At 48.3% G+C, this 19,179-nt stretch overlaps 1 protein-coding gene across 2 annotated transcripts in view; it reads left to right on the top strand.

Annotated features, from left to right (window-relative positions):
• The window catches only part of AHCYL1 (adenosylhomocysteinase like 1), a 39,649-nt gene extending 24,095 nt beyond the window's left edge, over positions 1–15,554 (top strand). Inside the window, exons 3-17 of one of the 2 annotated variants that reach the window (XM_024212195.3) lie at positions 357–500; positions 1,191–1,291; positions 1,694–1,796; positions 2,475–2,569; positions 3,534–3,640; positions 4,165–4,281; positions 4,518–4,581; positions 5,978–6,066; positions 6,650–6,720; positions 7,625–7,719; positions 7,924–8,022; positions 8,861–8,929; positions 10,098–10,176; positions 13,060–13,180; positions 13,574–15,554. In XM_024212195.3, the coding sequence (XP_024067963.1) occupies positions 357–500; positions 1,191–1,291; positions 1,694–1,796; positions 2,475–2,569; positions 3,534–3,640; positions 4,165–4,281; positions 4,518–4,581; positions 5,978–6,066; positions 6,650–6,720; positions 7,625–7,719; positions 7,924–8,022; positions 8,861–8,929; positions 10,098–10,176; positions 13,060–13,180; positions 13,574–13,580 (1,361 nt within the window). In that variant the 3' untranslated portion in view covers positions 13,581–15,554. Of the gene's footprint in view, positions 1–356; positions 501–1,190; positions 1,292–1,693; positions 1,797–2,474; positions 2,570–3,533; positions 3,641–4,164; positions 4,282–4,517; positions 4,582–5,977; positions 6,067–6,649; positions 6,721–7,624; positions 7,720–7,923; positions 8,023–8,860; positions 8,930–10,097; positions 10,177–13,059; positions 13,185–13,573 lie in introns of those variants that run through there. The other variant, XM_024212196.3, reaches the window with a different exon arrangement.
• Positions 15,555–19,179: the final 3,625 nt, after the last annotated feature.

Genomic DNA, 19,179 nt, shown 5'->3' with positions numbered 1-19,179 from the left:
CCCCTTTAAAACTGTTTTGACCATTTTCAAGGCGTTTTGAAAATCTTAACAAAGCAGATCCACTTATAGAACGTTTCATGTTCTGCTAAATCGTAAAACCACCTTGTCCATGTTGGCATTTGCACTCATGAATGATTAATTTGTTAACAGAGCTGCCTTTAAGAAATTAGAGAATTTAAATGCAAAGTTCTTGTTAGACGTTTGTTTTCCCTTGCAGTGTTGGCAACATAGACATTGCAGCCTTGTGCTAGCTCATGACAGACAGGAAGTGAAACTGATTAAAAACGCAGCTGGTAGAAGGTAATTGGCCTGTTGAGCCTCTGAGATTCTCATGTTGTGTTTCTTTCCTGGTTTAGCTGCATCCTACACAGACAGTTCTGATGATGAGGTCTCCCCACGAGAGAAACAGCAAACCAACTCCAAGGGCAGCAGCAACTTCTGTGTGAAGAACATCAAGCAGGCAGAGTTTGGGCGCCGGGAGATTGAGATAGCTGAACAAGGTAACGGGATGTCTTCCGAGCCAATTGGGCTGTATTCCTGGTTGGTACCATAAACCAAAACAGGGTATATCCTGAAACCTCCAGTTATGATCAGCAAATATCTTGATGTTCTCCTTGAGGTATCAGCAAGCCATGTAGGAAAGAACTGAACTCCTCCGACAGGTGGTGCGTTAGTGACAAGCCATGCAGGGTTTTAAGTACCCAGTCTGGTGAGCAGCAGGAATGTTCTGATGGATTTTGATGGGGAAGTTCGACATGTGAAGATCTCAAAGCACTTTCCAGACAGAAAAACTGGTGGCACCCGCAGGCCCATTTCTTTAGATCTCATGAAAAGTGATGACTTGTATTTTAAAGTGGGATTTGATGGAGCTTGGCTGGTTCAGGAAATGATGAAGGATGTGCCTTCAAACTCTACCCACCCACGCATTGTCCAAGCCACAGAAAATGGAAAAATTCCCATTGTAAAGGTGCTTGCAGGATGACCGTCTTGGGAGGAAGGAATGTATTATAATCTCTTACCTTAAATACTTGCTTTAAAATGCCCCACTCTGTTCCTGGGTGTGTACCAGTCTGACTAGATGGACAGGTAGGGGTGCAGGAGCTGGCCTGGTGTCCTGGCAGAGAGGTCTGTGTGGGGAATAACCACTGGTGGACAGAGACCTCGTTAAAAACCCTCTGTTCCTTTCACAGACATGTCTGCTCTGATTTCACTCAGGAAACGGGCCCAGGGAGAGAAACCTTTGGCTGGAGCTAAAATAGTGGGCTGTACACACATTACAGCACAGACTGCGGTGAGTACTCCTTGGGCTCAGGGCTTTGTGGGTGGAGGGGAGGAGGAAGAACAGAGATTGGCTTTTCCTGTTCTCTGTTATCTGTGCGGATAATCTTGGGAACTTTCTCAGCTCTGGGGGAATACGAGGAAGTGTTTCAATATTGCATAAACACACATGAGCAAGTTGTCCCCATTTTCACACTTCCTAGAGGGGTGTGTGTGGGTGTGTGTAACTGCCCTGCAGCTGCATTTTCCAATATGGCTGCTCCAGGATCCCAATCAGCAGATGTTTCCATTCTTCAGTGCAAATGGTCTATGGTTGAGTAACACTGTTCCCTTCCTGCTCTGTGCTGGAGTTCTCTAAATCCAGACGGCCATTACAGCTTCCTCTTGGGCTGACTGTCGGTTTGCCTCTCTCCAGGTGTTAATTGAGACGCTGTGTGCGCTGGGGGCTCAGTGCCGCTGGTCTGCTTGCAACATCTATTCCACTCAGAACGAGGTGGCTGCTGCCTTAGCTGAGGCTGGTGAGTACTGTGTGAGCAGCAGGAGGGGAGAGATATAAGCGCAACTTACGCCGGTTTCGCATTGCGCTGCCAGTGTTTTTGTAAATACCATGCTCACCCAGACTCCTGACTGCCACTTCGCAGCCCCGTCTGGAGAAACATTCCAGGGAGTTCACAGAGCTCCAGGACTACTTAGGCGTGACTAGATTACCCCTAAACAAAGGGCGAGTTTGGATACTGTGGACAGCTTAGCAGCGCCATCTCTGCTCCTGCCTATTCCAAATTAGTTGGCAAGCTAGAGGCGGCTGCTTTTACTTCATCATACATTTCTCTGGTGCCTTTCAAGGAATCCCAAACCACTTTGCAGACTGGGTGTAGGAATCATGCTTCATCCATCACGTCAGTGCAGTCATTTCTGGGGTGGGAGACAACAGTTATTCAACAGTGCACTGGAACGTGGTCCAAGAGCTCAGGGCAAGTTTATACCACTGGCTTGCCCTTGACTGAGCTTGCTGTTCACCTCTCTTCAGCTGCACCTGTTCTCAGCAATGTTAGTGTAGACTTAGGGAGCCGGCGGGCGGGTTCAGCAGCACAGGAACCATCTCGCATGTGTTAGGCCCGGGCCGTGGTGCCTGCCGGCCTCGTTCAGCTCCCTCCCAACAGAGCAGCAGCAAATGTCTTTATTTGTCTCCTCCCCAGGTGTTGCTGTGTTTGCCTGGAAGGGGGAGTCGGAGGATGATTTCTGGTGGTGTATTGACCGTTGTGTTAACATGGATGGTTGGCAGGCCAACATGGTAATGGGAGGATTTCCCAGCCTTTCCTCTGCTCCTCCCACACAGTATTCCACTGCCTGGCCTCCTCCCCCAGAGCACTACTTTGGTTTCCAAGAGCTGTTGTTAATGGAAAATATATTAGATTACCTTGTGGTTTTCACTGTCCAGTCGTCCTCTTGTACGACCAGTTCCTGGGTGTATCAGTGGAGCGTTTTTCTGTCTCTGCATTGAACTGGGCTGAATGCTGGTCAGGAAGGGGAGTTCGCAGAGATTGTGAGCTTCTCATGCTGTGTTTTAGAGCCTGTGGCTAGACAGCCAAGGTGAACTGGCTGTGGGGAGGAGAGGAGACCTGCAGGGTGTATGACTAGGCAGAAGTCTCAAGAGGCCTATAGATATTATATGTATTGGGGTCTAAGCCATGCCCAAATAGTCTGATTTAACTCCGTGACTGGAGTTCAAACCAGGCCCCGTGGTCCGCAGCTCAGCAGTACATCCTGGAAGAGCCATGCTTGTGGGTCCTATAAAACTCGCATGCAGTTCATAGGGGTGGCCTGTCCAGTTTCTTGGGATCTGCTCCCTGACTGGGATCTGTCTTCCTCCCTCACCTAGGAAACAAGCCCGATAGCAAAGCTGTGTCTAAGCCTTTCCCCTGGGATGGTTACCTTTTGAGTTGGGAATAGACTTCTCGGCTCCTGTGTGAGCATGTGCAATGTTTAGATACTATTAATGCCTCTCAGGCCAAAGATTGGAAGTGGTATACAAGCAACCCTTCCAGTCCCCCTGTGAGTCAGTAGTTATCCCATTTTACAGAGGGGAAACTGAGTCAGGTTACATGCCCAGAACCACACAACAAGTCTCACACCTGGGAATAGAACCCAGGAGCAGAAATCCTATTTTAATGGGGCTTTTCTGTAGCTGCCAGTGCCCTGGCTTGCTGGCAGTGGAAGGACTGAATGTCCTTTGCTTTTCTCTGCTTGTTCCATAGATCCTGGATGATGGTGGAGATCTGACCCACTGGGTTTATAAGAAATATCCCAATGTTTTTAAGAAGATCCGTGGCATCGTAGAGGAAAGCGTGACTGGTGTGCACAGGTAATGGACCCAAGGGCAGCCAGAATCTAGCCCTTTCACCACTCTCTTGCTCATGGCAGGCAGCTGCTGGTGATTTTATTCTCCATGGTATCTGCTCTTGCATGGTAGCTAGAAGAGACTAGCAGTCAATGTACTTTTTCTGATTATGTGAGGTAAGGCCTTCAGGTTTCCCTGACCCTTACTGTTCACACGTGCACTATGATTGCCTCCAGGAAATGACAGAAAATCATAAAGGGCCTTAGGCTCTGGTGTCCAGGTGCATGCTTTAGCTCTGCAGTCACTTCCTCTGCTGTACATGTTTGGCCTTGGATTGCATCTGTCCTGAGCAGCTGTGGATCTGTGTGTTCTGTGGCAGTTTGCATCCTGGGCTGCCAGCTCCCCATCACTAGTGCTAGGCTAGGAGGTTACAGTGGTCCCATCTTTCGCGGGGGCATGGTGTTAATTTGGAACCCTTTTGCTTTGCTGTGTGCAGATCTCTAGTTTGTCTAATGGAACGGTTTCTGAAGTGTCCTCTCTCCCTGCAGGCTGTACCAGCTGTCCAAGGCTGGGAAACTGTGTGTCCCAGCCATGAATGTTAACGACTCTGTCACCAAACAGAAATTCGATAACCTGTACTGTTGCAGAGAGTCCATCTTGGACGGGTGAGTCTGATCCTTCAGGATACACAGCCATTCCCTTCCTTTAACTTGTGCCGATAGATTGGTCTTTCTCTGGCTTCAGTGGTGTTTAAATCAGACTCTGTCGTGTCCTAGTTGAATGTTGCAGTGTCTGGTCACATGATGGGCTGTCGCTTTGGAGTATCACCCCATGCAGACTGCTCTGTCTGGAACACTCGGAGACTGACTAATCCCAACACAGGTCCGTTTCTGTCTTGTAGCCTAAAAAGGACCACAGACGTGATGTTCGGAGGGAAGCAAGTGGTGGTGTGTGGCTATGGTGAGGTGAGTTCCATGTATGAACATGAGGCAGCATCTCTCCCTGATGCATAGGCAAGACCCATCCTTTCCCCAGTGTTCATTATCTGTCTTTGACTAGCAACGACCTCTTACCCTTGCTAAGAGTAGGAGCATTAGGAAGAGTTCATACATAATAGAAGGAAATAGTGTCTCTCTAGACTGTTTTCCCTATGTCAGTGCATGGCTGACTGCTGATCCTGGAGGGAATTGTTTTCAAATCATGGGAAGATGGATGCCCACTCTGTCGTGCTTGTGCAGGAAAGCCTTGCTAGAAGCTGCTGAGACATTATATACAAAGTCTCTCTGTTCCCCAGCTATTTCATTGCTATTTCAACACAGGCGTTGCTGGTAACGCTCTTGCATGCCAGTGTCAGAGCCATAGGGGTAATGGTGATTGGATTGGTGTGGAATGGAGCTCTGGACTGACTGCATCCCACACTGCTGTATCTTGGCTATATAAAGCAGGTCTGTTATAATGAAGTGATTCTCTTGTTGAGTGGTTTGAAACTCCCTGATGTCTACAGAATTCCTGGATGTACGTTTATGGGGCGGGGGGGTCATGCATCTTGCTTGTAAATCCTTCTGGAAGAGCCGGCACAAAGCAGGGATCTGACACCTTGCCCCGTTCACATGCTGTGTGTATGTGTGTTTACCTTACAAGCTGTGTCCGCTGCAGTGGAGGCCCTGGCAGTAGCAGTAAATGCTCTTCTCCCCAGGAATATGCGTACTAATTTGTTTATACACCAAAGGAGCCCAAACTTTGCCCAACCAAAAGGCTGTGTTGGCAATCTGCCAGGGACTCGAGGGTTGCATGTAATTTGCCTGTCTGCTCGGAGCAAGCTGCAACATTGCATGCTGGGGGCTGTAGTCCCTCAGGGTGGCTTTGCCATATTAAATATGAGATGCCAGAAGCTGAACTATAGGGCCATACTGACTACCCCATACATGTGCTAAATAAAATGGGGGGTCTGTTACAAAGCTATGAACATACCCATGTTCTCTTTTTTAAAAAAGTGCAGTTGGAGGTTAATCCCGGCCTAGGTCTGCATTTATTTATTTTAAAAAGAAAAGTTAGCTGTGATCTCTCCTCTCTGAACCCTTGTACCTGCTGGATGTTATGCCCAGGCCATGAATGCCAACCAGGTGATCTTGGAATGACACTTCTGGGAGGGGAAGACTGGGCTGTGAGGGGCCAAGTGCCTGTTGCCATGCATACTGTAAAGCCGATGCAGCACATTCCTGCTCCTGAACCTTGGCATTAGGCAGGTGTCTGCGATGAGACTCTTGCTCGTAGCGCTGCCATCTGTGTAAACAAACAGGTGCAGCTCGTCCATGGGGACCTACTGGGTCCTGTGTCTGGAGGCTCTTCATTGCATTGCAGGTTGGGAAGGGATGTTGCGCAGCTCTGAAAGCCCTCGGAGCCATAGTCAACATCACAGAGATTGACCCCATCTGTGCTCTCCAAGCCTGGTAAGAGATGAAGTGTTAAATGCTGCTGAGTGGAGCACCTGTTCCTTTACTGTCTGTCTGGTCTTTGAGCTTCATTGGAGGGCTGACTTGAAGTCAGGCTGCTCAGGAAGATCCTTCCTCCACCCGGAACCTCATAACCCATGGCTAGTCTCATGAGAAAGTATACGTCTCTAGGGGACCTTCCATCATTTGTGCTACCATTTGAGTGCATGTATCCTTGGCCCAGGACAGCCAACTGGACTTAGAGACCTAGGTGCCTTAACATTAGCTAAGATAGAACAATGGCATGGGACTCCATAATCCTCTCGATGCCATGTTGGGTGTGCACTCCCAGGTCTCTCTCACTAGCCATGGCATTCACAACCACAAGCTTTCACACAGGCCCCTTTGCACATTGTCCATCTTGCACTTACTGCACTCAGGGTATGGGTGGGAAGCCTGCTACTCTGATGTTACCTGATCAGGGTAGATTTTTAGCTAGTCTGTTGCATTCCCTCCTGGCTTCACCTTTCCAGGCTGTGCTGTGCAGGCAGGAGGGGGTGCTACAATCCATCTTCTCACTCTGCCCTTTTCCTTTTGCCAGCATGGACGGCTTCCGGGTGGTGAAACTCAATGAAGTGATCCGCCAGGTGGATGTGGTCATAACCTGCACAGGTACGGAGATTTGGGGGGAAAGGTGGGGGGTGATGCTTGCTTCAAGCTCCATGGAACTGTTCCTGGGCCTGTGTACTCGGAACAGGAATCTCTATAGGACTTCCCTGCTCCACGCACATCAGAAAGTAGGTGATGGGCTCCAGTGACTGTGCATGGAAGATGTACTGATTCCTGTGCTTAGACACCTCAGTCAACATATTGCACATGCAATGTGGGGGGTACAACTTGTGACCTTGGGCTCCCAAAACTCCCTGCCCTCTATGTGGGGAGCTAGAGCAGTTCCTCTGCTAGTTTAGCCTGTGGAGGGAGCTGATCATGCCTGAGCAGGTCTCCTCTGGCACTTAACGTAGCTAGGGCAGTCATGAGCATACAAGGGGGAAAACTGGAGTGGAGGGTGAGGGAAAAATCCAATCCACTGCTGTATTGGTGTCAAAATCTGAGCTCCACCTGCTGTCCTCAGTGCATCCAGGTGAGTCAAAGAGACTCCCCCTTACCTTGGGAAGGGTGAGATTGTAATGTAGGGGGTGCACTTTTTTCTTGCCATTTTGGGTTCTCATTGCTGCCTGGGTGACCTCACCCTCCACAGCCACCAATGGGAGCTCACCCTGGGGAGAGGCACTAGGAACTGATCTCCCCAATACCACAGCCAGCTCATGTGCAGAGACCACACCCATGGCCCTCTGATCAGCAGAAAGCATAACCCCTCCGCTGCCAAGCGCTCCAGCCAGCCCTGCCCTAGTGCGTGTGGGCCCAGTGCACCGGCCAGTCGTGTTCTGGCAGAGCCTGTGAACCTTGTGCCTGGCTTTGGGGCAGAAATCTTCAGCACCAGCCATAGAGAGAGGGATCAGGAGGCACAAGTTACAGCTGTTTGAGCTCATCTTAGCTTCCCCCTCTTTCTCTATAGGAAATAAGAATGTGGTGACCAGGGAACACTTGGACCGAATGAAGAACAGCTGCATTGTGTGTAACATGGGCCATTCCAACACTGAAATTGATGTGGTGAGTCTCTGCTGCTTACCTGCCCCATCAACCTTTCCAGCAGCAAGCCCCTGGCTCACTGTTAACCTCAGACTAGCCCCGGACTGCCTACCAACCTGCTTCTGGCAGTCCTATCCTCCATGCTCCTGGGTTACTTCCTTCCCCCTGGGACCCACTTGCCTTGGATCACAGGTAACTGACTCCTGCTTGTTTCTCTCCTCATAGACCAGTCTCCGTACCCCGGAGCTGACCTGGGAGCGCGTCCGCTCACAGGTGGACCATGTCATCTGGCCGGATGGCAAGCGGGTGGTCCTGCTGGCTGAGGTATGTCCTGGAAGTCAGGCCTGAGAGGCTGCAGCCGAGCATCTGGCCTAAAGCATCACATGGCAGGGGGTCCTGTGTCTGTTCGTAGAGTTTCTGCAGCCCAGGAGATGACATTGTGGGCAGTGGTTTGAGATTGGGATGTAGCTCAATACAAAGACTATAGAGTAACTACAGAGCAATCTGTGTGGCTGGGAAGGTCTCTGAGCCTGGGGGGACCCTGTAACCATGGACTACTGCAGTCACAGAGCTTTCTTGGTTTGATTTTTCTCAAAGGGGTGCAGGGTTACCTATCATATATACTGGTCTCTCAGCAACACAGTTACTAGCTGGCTTGCTCTTGCCCATCCATGCAAGCCAGACCCAATATCTGTCTTGATTTGGGAAGGACCCAATGGCTACAAAACACTGCATTTCTCTTCCCTTTCCAGCTGGTCACTCCCACCTTCCTGGGCACAGCACAGGCCTTGCAGTTGAAGTGACTCTGTCTCTCCCTTTGTCAGGACCACACCAATTCTCTGACCTTTAGCTAAGGACAGGAACTGCTCTCACCCATTTGGGTGGGAAGTTAGGGCCTCCAGGGTAGCAGGACACTGCACCTTCTCAAATAGCTGGGTATGACCTGCCCCTGCCCCAGGGAGTGAGACTAGATATGGAGCGTGAACCCCTGGGAGGGGTCAGTAACGAGGTTGGGCTTTTTGGCTTCATCAACTAGTAACCCTACTAAATGGGTGAATCTGAAGCATCGGGGGTAAAAAATTCCCCCCATTTTCATAACTCTAAGCCGCCCCAGTGTAATGAGTTCACTGTCCTCAACGTCTTCATCCTGTTGTCATTTTAGGGTCGTCTTCTCAATCTGAGCTGTTCAACAGTTCCCACCTTTGTTCTGTCTATCACAGCCACCACTCAGGTATGTAACTGGAACCATCAACAGCTGCCCGCCTTGCCTAATGCTGTATCTCGAGGTGTGGGCGTTAGTGTTTCAGGGCCTCGTGTGGTCTTGGGGTTCGACATAACCACTGAGCAGTAGGAGACACTTTCTGTAACATACAAAATTTCAACCACTTGAGTTTGCATTTTAAGTTGTTAGAGCATTTATTTCTTTGAACTTTGGGTAAAATAAATTCTCAAATCTGTTTTTTTGGCTCTGAAGTTAAAATGATTTAAATCATCCTTGGTAGCAATATTACCTCAAATGGACAGCCATCACCACCACCCCTTGTGTTTCTTGGCACGTGGCTGTCTCTGTAAACAGGATTATAAACACATACAGCTATGCGTTCGGCTCTTTTCCATACACAAAATCAAGGCAGTCCCTGCCCCGACCTAAGAGAAATGCAGGGAATGCAATACACTGGGGAAATCCAGAAGTGGCAGATGGTTAAACTTGTTTTAAACGAAACTCTACCCATGGGCATTGCAGAAGGGAGTTTTGGTGTTCCAGACCAGTAGCTGCACTCCTTTCCCTTGATGTCGAGTTATTTTCATGCCAATTGGAACATGTACAATGCCAGCATTTTGGACCAGCTGCTGTAAATTGGTGGAGCTTCAGTGACTTCAAGGGAGCTTATATCAGCTGCAGAGCTGGTCATTTCTCTTTTGAAGGGACACTGTCAGATTAAAATGAATGTCCATTTAAAACGAATTTCCTTGCCTGTGACTGATAGCCTTAGATTTTTACAAAAGATAATTTTATCACTGATTTACTTTTCCACCATGTCCGAGGGCTGTATTTTTACCTAGCATTCAGTTGGGGGCACTGAAAACATGCTGGCCAGTTTCTCTCTGGTTCTCCAGCACCAGGGATCCTGCAGTATTTGAATCACATGGCAAGGAGGTGAGGTTATCTTCCAGAGGGAATCATTTATCAGGGATGGTATTGTAAAGGGTTTTTACAAAAGCTAGAGCTTGGACCTCACTGTCCTGCATTGCATATGGCTATTCTTGTGTGCCTACATGTCGTCAGTATCACAACATCCACACGTGTCATGATCTGGCCTCTGGTCAGCTCTTCTCTGGCCCCATGCTGTTGGTGAGCTCTGTACTGGTGACTGACTTGTCCTTTCTGATCTCTGCAGGCTCTAGCGCTGATTGAGCTCTACAATGCTCCTGAGGGACGTTACAAGCAAGACGTGTACCTGCTCCCTAAAAAGATGGGTGAGTAAAGGAAGCTACTTGAGCCCCAAGTTGAAGTGGTCCCCAACCAACAGAGCTGTGAGGGATCTGATCAGGGCCTAGCAAAGCTGTTAGAGCAGTGGTTCTCACCCAGAGGTATGTAGAGGTCTTCCAGGGAGTGTATCAACTAATCTAGATATTTGCCTCGTTTTACAACAGGCTACATAGAAAGCACTAGCAAAGTCAGTACAAACTAAAATTTCATACAGTGACTTGTTTATACTGCTCTGTATACTGTACACTGAAATGTAAGTACAATATTTATATTCCAACTGATTTATTTTATAATCATATGGTAAAAATAAGAAAGGAAGCCATTTTTCTGTAATCACCGGCTGTGACACTTTTTTGTTTTTTTATGGCTGGTTTTGTAAGCAAGTAGTTTTTAAGTGAGGTGAAACTTGGGCTACTAGACAAGACAAATCAGACTCCTGAAAGGGGACAGTAGTCTGGAAAGGTTGACAGCCACTGAAACCACAGTCTCACCAGACTCTGCAGAGATCTCTGGTCCACGTTTCCTGCTCCTATAAGGAGCAATTTATGCAAGCTAACTGTGCATGATTGTTCGGCAGGGATTGCAGGAGGCAAGAAGTTTGGGGTGATGCGTATGCACTGTCAGCGAGTTGGCTGTTTTGTGTAACCAGTTGGATTGGACCTGTTGCCTTTCACACCCAAACCTTTTCCTGACACCAAAGAGCTAGTGACAGCTTGTCCTACCTAGCAGTTCTTTAAGCTAGATGCCCTGTCTGATTGTTCTTCCGACTGAGTGGGAGAGTCAACGAGATGCTTTTAAATATTGAGACCGAGACTCTTAGCAGTAAACTGTAGGTGATTCCAAGGTCAGGCTGCCTTTCACATCAGCTCAAGGTGTGGTGGTGGAGTGAGTGAGCTGCTCTGAACAGAGCAGAATGACTTGAGGCTATAGTTCTCCCCTGAACTTGCAGTTTCGATGCGTCAGCCAGCGTGACTGTGTTCAATCGACACTAACCATGTTAACATAAACCCAGAAGAATAGTCTCTTTAAAAACAATTCTTCCAGGGCCTGTGTGCAGTTCCCACTTGTGGAATTGGTGTCCTCAAGTAACGACACAAGTAGGAAGTGCAAGAGATGACTACTGAAGAAACATTTGCCAGTAAGTGGCCTTTCTTGGCACACTTGAGGCTTGGCTAAATACATAATTTCCCCAGTGGCCTGTAACTGCCCTGATCAGTCATTTAAATACCCACTTATTCCTCTAATGTATTGTAACGGGGTTGGCACCCACTCCTCGTGAACACCCCCCTCTGGTTGGATGTGTCTGTGGTCTTTAAACCAGTCCTAGCCCTGCCTTCGGGCTCTGTCCCCCACTCCTCCCTGGGCTTCCTCGCTGCAGGCAATGGTTTTGCCCTCTTAGTCTGTTTTGGCCCCAGTCTTCAGCTGGGCCTTCTTGACAGTTCAGTCCCCTTCTGGGGGTTTAGTGCTGTCTAATTGTAGGCCCTTCTCCAGTGGCCTATGGGGGGACCTGGGCCCTCTCACTACTCCGGGCCCCGGCCTTCACCAATGTCTTACCCTTAGCTCAGGGCTCTTCTAAGCTCAGGCCCAGTAGTCAGCCAGGAGCTCTCCCGTGCTCCCCCTGTCCCTACTAGCACTGGGCTGTCTGTTCTATTGCACTTCCTTCAGCCAGCCACATCATCCACACTCCTCCAGCTCTAGTGAGGAACGGCCTTGTGTTTGGTTCTGGCCTCTGTAGCTCCTTTTTATATGGTCCTCCTGGACGCTGATTGGCTGTTCCAGCAGCCCCTCTGGTTGCTTCCTTGCAACCACTCTAGGCTGCTTGAAGGACCTCTCCACTGCTCCTTTCCTGGGATGGGTGTGGCAGGAACCTGACACCTCCAGCAGGGGCCTTTGGGCCTAGTCCACCCCATCACATGCATATTAACTCTGAGTGGTGATACGGCTTTTCAGGGCTGTTAGTTTATTGTATCACTTAGAGCACAGGGTCTGCCATGCTGGAACACACCATTGATCAATCTAATCTGGCAGCGTCCAGTGACGGCCCCGTCAGAGGAAGGCATATAACTCCTATAGTTGAAGTATCACTCCATGGAGCAGTTACTTCCTGACCTTACACTGATGATGCTTTTATCCTGAAAGATGAGGACCGAGAGCCCTTGTAGTTTTCAGAGCTCATTCTGCTTGTCTGTTTATATCCCTCTCCCCTGCCCCTCCATCTGTCAGGTCTAGATAGTAAGCTCTGCAGGCAGGGATTGTCTATTACTCTGTACAGTGCCTAACACATTGGACAAGTACTACCATAATGAACATGGTTAATAATAATAATACAGCTGCAGATGCTTTCCGTATGAACTGTGCAATGCTTTATCCAATTCAAGCTTACCCTGTTTGCCCCATTGCATTAATATTAGATATTTTTTGCAGGTGGGGTAGAGTTTGCTCCATGCGAACATTGAAGAGCCTGAAAAGTTAGCTTCTAAAATGACTTGAACTCTGGACCCAATCACTTGAATACGCTATTTTTTTCCTGAATTCGTTACACTGGGAATCAGTGAACAAGTTATTAAAATCTGTGCAGTTTTCTCCTAGCCCTAAGACCTGCCCTGCTAAGATGTACCTTGGTCTTAAATTTGATTGCACCTCTGAACTCCTCATTAGATTTTACATTGGCCTCATCCTGAAGTCTAATCCCATCTGTTCTCTCTAGCGTCTTATACCTTGCTCATCACTGCAGTATCGAGTGCCTTCCAGTCGCGCATTAAGTGACATGACTTAACATCTGTCACGTGTTTGTTGGTAGTGTTGAATGTGCTCCCGTGTGCAGGGCCACCAAACTAAATTGCCCATGGTTTCATCTTTACTCTTCCCAGATGAATACGTTGCCAGCTTGCACCTGCCTTCATTTGATGCCCATCTGACAGAACTAACAGATGATCAAGCGAAATACCTGGGACTCAACAAAAACGGGCCTTTCAAACCCAACTATTACAGGTAACATCTGTGTGAGGGGGATAAAGAATCCATCTTCTGGTACCTTCTGAGGCCTCTTCAAGCAGTAGCAGCATGGGTTGTGCCTCTTGATTGCAGTGGCATGTGGGTGTGGCGGTATCGTGCTGCTTCTCGGCGCAGGGTAATGTCATCTAGGTGGTTGGGACATGGACCAGCTGTCTGCTTAGCTATTTCTGGGTTGGATGATAGTCACCCAGACTGTGAGTACAGCTGGTGTTTGGCAGGGTGGGGAACACACAGCACTGGAGAGGGACAAGTACTTCCAGATACATGGAGGTGATGGCTGCTCTCTGAAGGTGCCAGATGTCCCACCAATGGTGTGGCTTCTAGTATGGTACCTGTTGCCTGATTCTGGTCTCCTTCCTTGCATTTCAGATACTGATGGACCATAACACTGAAGGACCAGACCACACGAGACAACTTTAGAGAAATTATTTTTAAAGATCATTTTATTTTGTTTTACTCTTTTCTTTTTTTAAAAGCTGTTGTTGTTTTTCTTTTATCTGTCTGATTTTAATGTCACTTCTTTGTTTTACATTTTCACGTGATCGCGTCTCTCTGTACGTCTGATCTTGGCAGACAACCTGGGATTTGCTTACTGCTTTATGACTGAAATCTGGCTGTGGGGTTTCAGACTTTCACAGATGGGAAAGGTTTCCTTTCCTGACTATGAAGGGCAATTCATTCCCACAGTGGTTTTTTACCTTTCCAGTGCACCTTAGTCTTAGTTGGGATATTTGCAAACACTGAGATGCTGTACTGTTTTTTTTCTGTGTGGAATTATCTGCAACTTCTAAATTGCCTTAATGAGCCCAGTTTTTAGCTGCTAGATCAATGCTCCTATCCCTGTGTTGGAGCAGAGTGGCACCTAGTGGCCAGTTAGGGTAAAGGTGTGTGACCCCAGACCGGGTTTCCTATGTGAACTTGGGATGGTGGGATGGTGCCAGAAAAGGATAAGCCCAAGTGGGTGTTAACTAGTCTATTTCAGGGTGCTAATCTGAATTTGAATGGGGATCACCTACCCATCAGACTCCTTGTCTCTCCTAGGTTTTAAACTGCATCTTTAACTTCAGACCATTTTTCTTTATTAAAGCGCTATTTTAAAGGAGAAAGTGTTTCCAAGTGGAAACACTGTGGCATAGTCGGGCAGCAGACAGCATGCTGCAGCCTCTTCAGCCATGGGCAGGCCTGACCAGAGAGGGGCCAACGTATGGCACCTCCTGTGAACTCCTCCGGGCTTCTGAGCACAAGTGTGTTGAACACAGATGACCCTTTCTGCTCCTGTCCCCTTAACGTGTAGAGTGCAGGGGATGTTCTGATGACGTAGCAACTTTTCCATCAGCTTTAACGGTGAGCTCTCATGTTGAAATCAAAAGCCTCCAGTCAGTGGACCATTCTGTAAAGCACTTAGCTCCACTCAGAGCCAATGACTCTTGGAGGTGGAAGCCTGGCCAGCTGCACTGCTGTCTTCTAAAGCGTTCAGCCAATCACCTCTTCCTTCCCCAGCCCAGAAGTTGGCAGGTTGTCTTATTTCATCTGGTTCCCCATGTTATGGTCTCACTATGGAAGGGCCTGATGCCCCATGGTTTTCAGGTCTGTGTTCCAGGCTTAGCTCAACAAAGATCACAGCACAACAATCCAGATTCCAATTCATTGCTCAGTGACATGTAAAAGGGAAGGAGTTTTAGCTGCAGCGGCCTAAAGGCCCAGCTCCAGCTAACGAGGGTGTTTCTTCTGAGTTTATGGCATTAGTCCAGCACTTCACGAATGTACAGGTACAAAGACAATCGAGATGCTGCAGTTGGGCGTAGCAAACACCCTTGACCAACCCTGTGCTCCCTTACCCCCTTCGCCCAAGTACACAAGATTCATTCCTAGCACCACTTCTGAGGAACCTCCCCGTGTTTGTTTATGGGTGACCCCGGCTGCTTTCCCTCTCTGGGAGCGAACAGCTCCTTGCTGATGAGAACAGGGGCGGGATTAAGATTTCATCCTCCAAAACCTCGCAGCACTTCCAATAATTCCCCCCTTATTCCTCCAAACTCTTCTTCACAACCTTGCCCAGCTCCTTGATCATCTTCTTTCTTGCCCCCTCTCCTAGATAGATTCTTGATTTCTCATTGACTCACTGCTGCATTGGGCTGACTCAGACTGCCAGGGCTGGTTCCCAATGACCTTACCGAGTCTGCCCATGTACCCCTCTCTGCCCCCCATAACCTGAATTTCCAGCAAGATGCAGCTGGGTTTGGAGTGATGAGCCCAGGATCCTTTGGGGGCCCTGCTCTCCTTTCCTTGCTCAGGGAAGAGGACGTGGCCAGGAGCACAGGGAAGCTCCCGCTCAATCATTGCTCCAGTCTAGGGAGTTTGCCCCATGCCACAACTCCCGGCTTTCTCCCTCCCTCTGCACTTCCTGCTCGCATAGAAGTTCTAGTATCCCAGAGCAGGCTTGGTTCTCCCACACTAAGCCAAACAGCGTCTATGTACCATCCTAAATGTTCTCCGTCGTGACTGTCGGGAGGGGCCCCTCTGTTCCATTTGTCCGTCTCAGTGTTACAGTGTCAATAGGAATCTTAGCTTAAGGGCTCCATCTCTGTATAAGCCATGTAACGAAAAGGACACAGGGGAACAATTGGTCTTACGCCTAGAGAAGCCTTGATTCTGTCAGAGGGAGCATGTTAGCACCAATCCGGGTGGGATAGGTTTATTTTGTATATGAATGATTTTTAATGGATGCAATATTAATCCTTGCAGATGAGCAATAAATCATTAAAGTCTAATTAAAAAATGATTAGAAAAACACTTTTCTTGCCTTGTGAGGTTTTGTTTAAAGATCTAACGTGGTGGCCTTCAGGTCAGTGAATCAGTTGCTATTATTACCTAAGGCACAAGAACAGAGCTACTTGTCTACTTAAAATCATAGACCATACAAATAAATCGTGGTGCACCTCACTTATGATACCTCAGATGGTGGCATGTGACTGCAGTAATTAACTGGTCATGTCCTTGTAGATGCAAGCTCGTCACCCATAGACCTAAAAATTTCTCCCTCTACAGTTGCTAGATTCATGAAAACACTGTGAAACTCTTCTGTGTATGTAGATTAGCACCAGTGAGAGAGGATCTGACATTGGGCTTTGTTACAATCCCACATAAGGATTTTTAACCTCCTGTGTATTGGGCTCGTACCATGGCTAGCAAATTAAAACCAGCCTCCCTTTGAGGTTGTCATCTTCTCCCCCTCTCCCGCCAAGGGAATCTGCTGTTTAGCTCTGCCTTTGACCCACTGCCATCTGGTTTTGTATTTAACCTGCGTGTCCCTTTAAAATCTTTCTTGAGATGCCTAAAAGCCCAGTGCTTTGCAGTACTGCCACATGGGTGAGGGTTGAGCTGTCACTTTCTATGAAACCATCGCTGATGAACAGACTCCCTGAACTTCCCTTTCCGCTCTGCTGCTTTCTGTATGGATCTGGGATGCCGAGGTACTAGTCAGTCCCTCATTTTGGTGCTCCCTGGAGACAATGGGTTCAAAATCTCAATACTTCCTTTCTCCCTGGTCTTGTTTTACATAGAACGGTTGAAATTAATCTACCAACTCCCTGGACCTCTTTTGCCTAAGAGCAATGTACAGAGGAGCAATGTGCTAGGGGAGAAAAAGTGGGATGGGTGATCTGGTTTGTATTCCTGGCTCTGGTACTTAGTGTGCCTCAGTTTACCTGCTGTACAGCAGGGATAACTTTTACCCTCTGTAAAGCACTAATCTGTGCATAGACAATGCTAAGTTGTTAACAGGTTCAGACTGTACTATCTCAAAGTATATATCTCACAATCTCTAATGAGATACTTTACTGCAGTCCTGTTTGAAATCTAAGCAGCCCCTCATGAACCTCTGTTGCAGTCACATGTCTGCACTGCACATGTCTGTCTGCCCTATTCTTGTGAGGTTGTAGGATATTGAAACTGACAAGAATCCTGTTCTGGTGATTTCAGAGAATAGGAATTTTGTCAGTTTCACCATCATGCCTACTGCAATTAATTTTGCTGAGTGGGATGCTGAGAACCGTAGGGCCCTGCGCTAGTCTGGCTTGCTGGTTCTAATAGCTTATTTTCCATGATGAAAATATGGGCATCCTAAAGCAACCTTTTAAAGAGGGTAGGAGTTTAGGCTTTAAAATGTTAACTTCAGCTATGCATGTGTCCTCTAAAACTATCAAACTAAACCAGGGCTGCTTATAGATGGAGGACTTAAGGCAACCCCTTAAAGCCCTGTCTGCACCTGAATCTTTTGCTGTTGCAACTGTCTGTTGTTCCTGGAAGCTGCCTTGCGTTCATGTGCAAAGCTGCTTCCTGTGGTGAGTAGACATTCCTACCCCCTCTGCCATTGCTCCAAACCAATGCGGTGCAATTAGAGTTCCCCTCTCCTAGGACTAAGTCGCTGGGTTAATCAGACACATAGTTGGCAGGGGTTAAAGATTACACAGGAAATTACTTCCACTGGATGGGACTCAAGAGACCTTAGTTTTAATACCAGCTCTGCCACTGGCCTGCTGGTGACCCTGGGCAAGTCACTTCCCCTTTCTGTGTCTCAGTTGCCCCATCTGTAAAACAGGAATAATGATACTGATGGGTAGCAGTGAAGTGGAGGGGGCCAGAGGAACATCCTTAGTCTGAGCCTGGCCCAGGCCCATTGCAGGAGCCCAGAGTGATCTCGAGCCAGAGGGGCACTTAGGACAATAAATGAAATGGAGCTTGTAGAAATGATTGAATAAATAAAGGAAAGGGAACTCCCTTCCCTTGAGTTCCCAACCCACCACTCCTCATAGCAGCACCTCAGCCAAGCAGGCAACAGAGCCCTAGCACCTGACTGCCTGGAGACTGAGGACCTGGGCAGGCTAGTGCCAGTCTATAATGCAGGCTAACACAGTGGCTTTGTACCTTTCCAGTGGCCATATTAGGTTTGAATGCTCCTGGCACTGAGGTAACAGACCTGCTCCTGGTTCAGTCCTGGTAAATGATCCATTCAGTATCAGTGCTGCATAAACAGGGAGGGGGGACAAATAAATGTGCAGAAGTGTAAATAGCCACTATAGACACCGGCGCTGCTCTAGAGAGGCACTGGGAATTTGGGGGTGATCAGCACACCCAGTATTGAATGTGAACTAAAGCAGCATCCCCCATGCACAGGCAATGTAGCAGCTGCCCCATGGCACGTGGAGAGGGGGCTGTGGCTGTGAGCTTGGTTCAAAATAGGCCTCTGGAAAGCCTGAAAGAATTCTGGACTGAGCTGCATCTAGCCTCAAGTTTCCAGAGGGATGGATGCTTTACCCGTGTGGATCATCATCTGGGAAGCACCGATCTAACCAAAAGGTAATGATAAACTACCCTACAGTGCAGTGAGTGTGAGGGGAAATGAGCGGGTGATGCAATGACTGGTGAGCAGTCTGGTCTTAATGTCATTGCAATGATTCCCTTCCCAAGGCTCTTGGGAAGCTGTATGGTATGAAAGCCACCTCCAATTTCACTGGCATGAACAAATGCAGCTGATGCCTGGGAAAAGAGAGGGAGGAAAATCGTGGTCATGTCAACTTTTTTGGAGGGTGATCAAAGGTGTTTAAAAGCTAGGGGGGAAGAGTAGAGCTGGCGCCAAGGAAAGCAAATTCCACCCGCAGCTACCTCCTACCTTAAGCTGTGTCTGTGAGGTCCCTCAAGGGCAAGTGGTGTCATTACCGACCAAGAGGAGGCAGTGGTCTGAAGTCGACGGGTTTGATTCTCCCGTCACTTACCTGGGGTAGCTCCAGAATCTTCAGCCGTTGCTCTCTTGGTCGGACTCCTGGTCCCTCACATGAAAGCACTGTTGTTCTAGTCTGCAGATACTAGCTGGCTGTAGGACTGAGTAGGTGGGTGGCCAAACCAGAGGATAAAGGATGTATTACTCCCACCAGCTAAGGGAGATTTTCTTTAACGTGTCATTTTTGGAGCTCGAG

Source organism: Terrapene carolina, unplaced genomic scaffold (assembly GCF_002925995.2).
Source record: "Terrapene carolina triunguis isolate 2854851 unplaced genomic scaffold, T_m_triunguis-2.0 Scaffold552, whole genome shotgun sequence".
Classification (NCBI taxonomy): Eukaryota; Metazoa; Chordata; order Testudines; family Emydidae; genus Terrapene; species Terrapene triunguis.
Note: the sequence above shows the minus strand (reverse complement) of the source record. Positions and strands in the feature narration are given on the sequence as shown.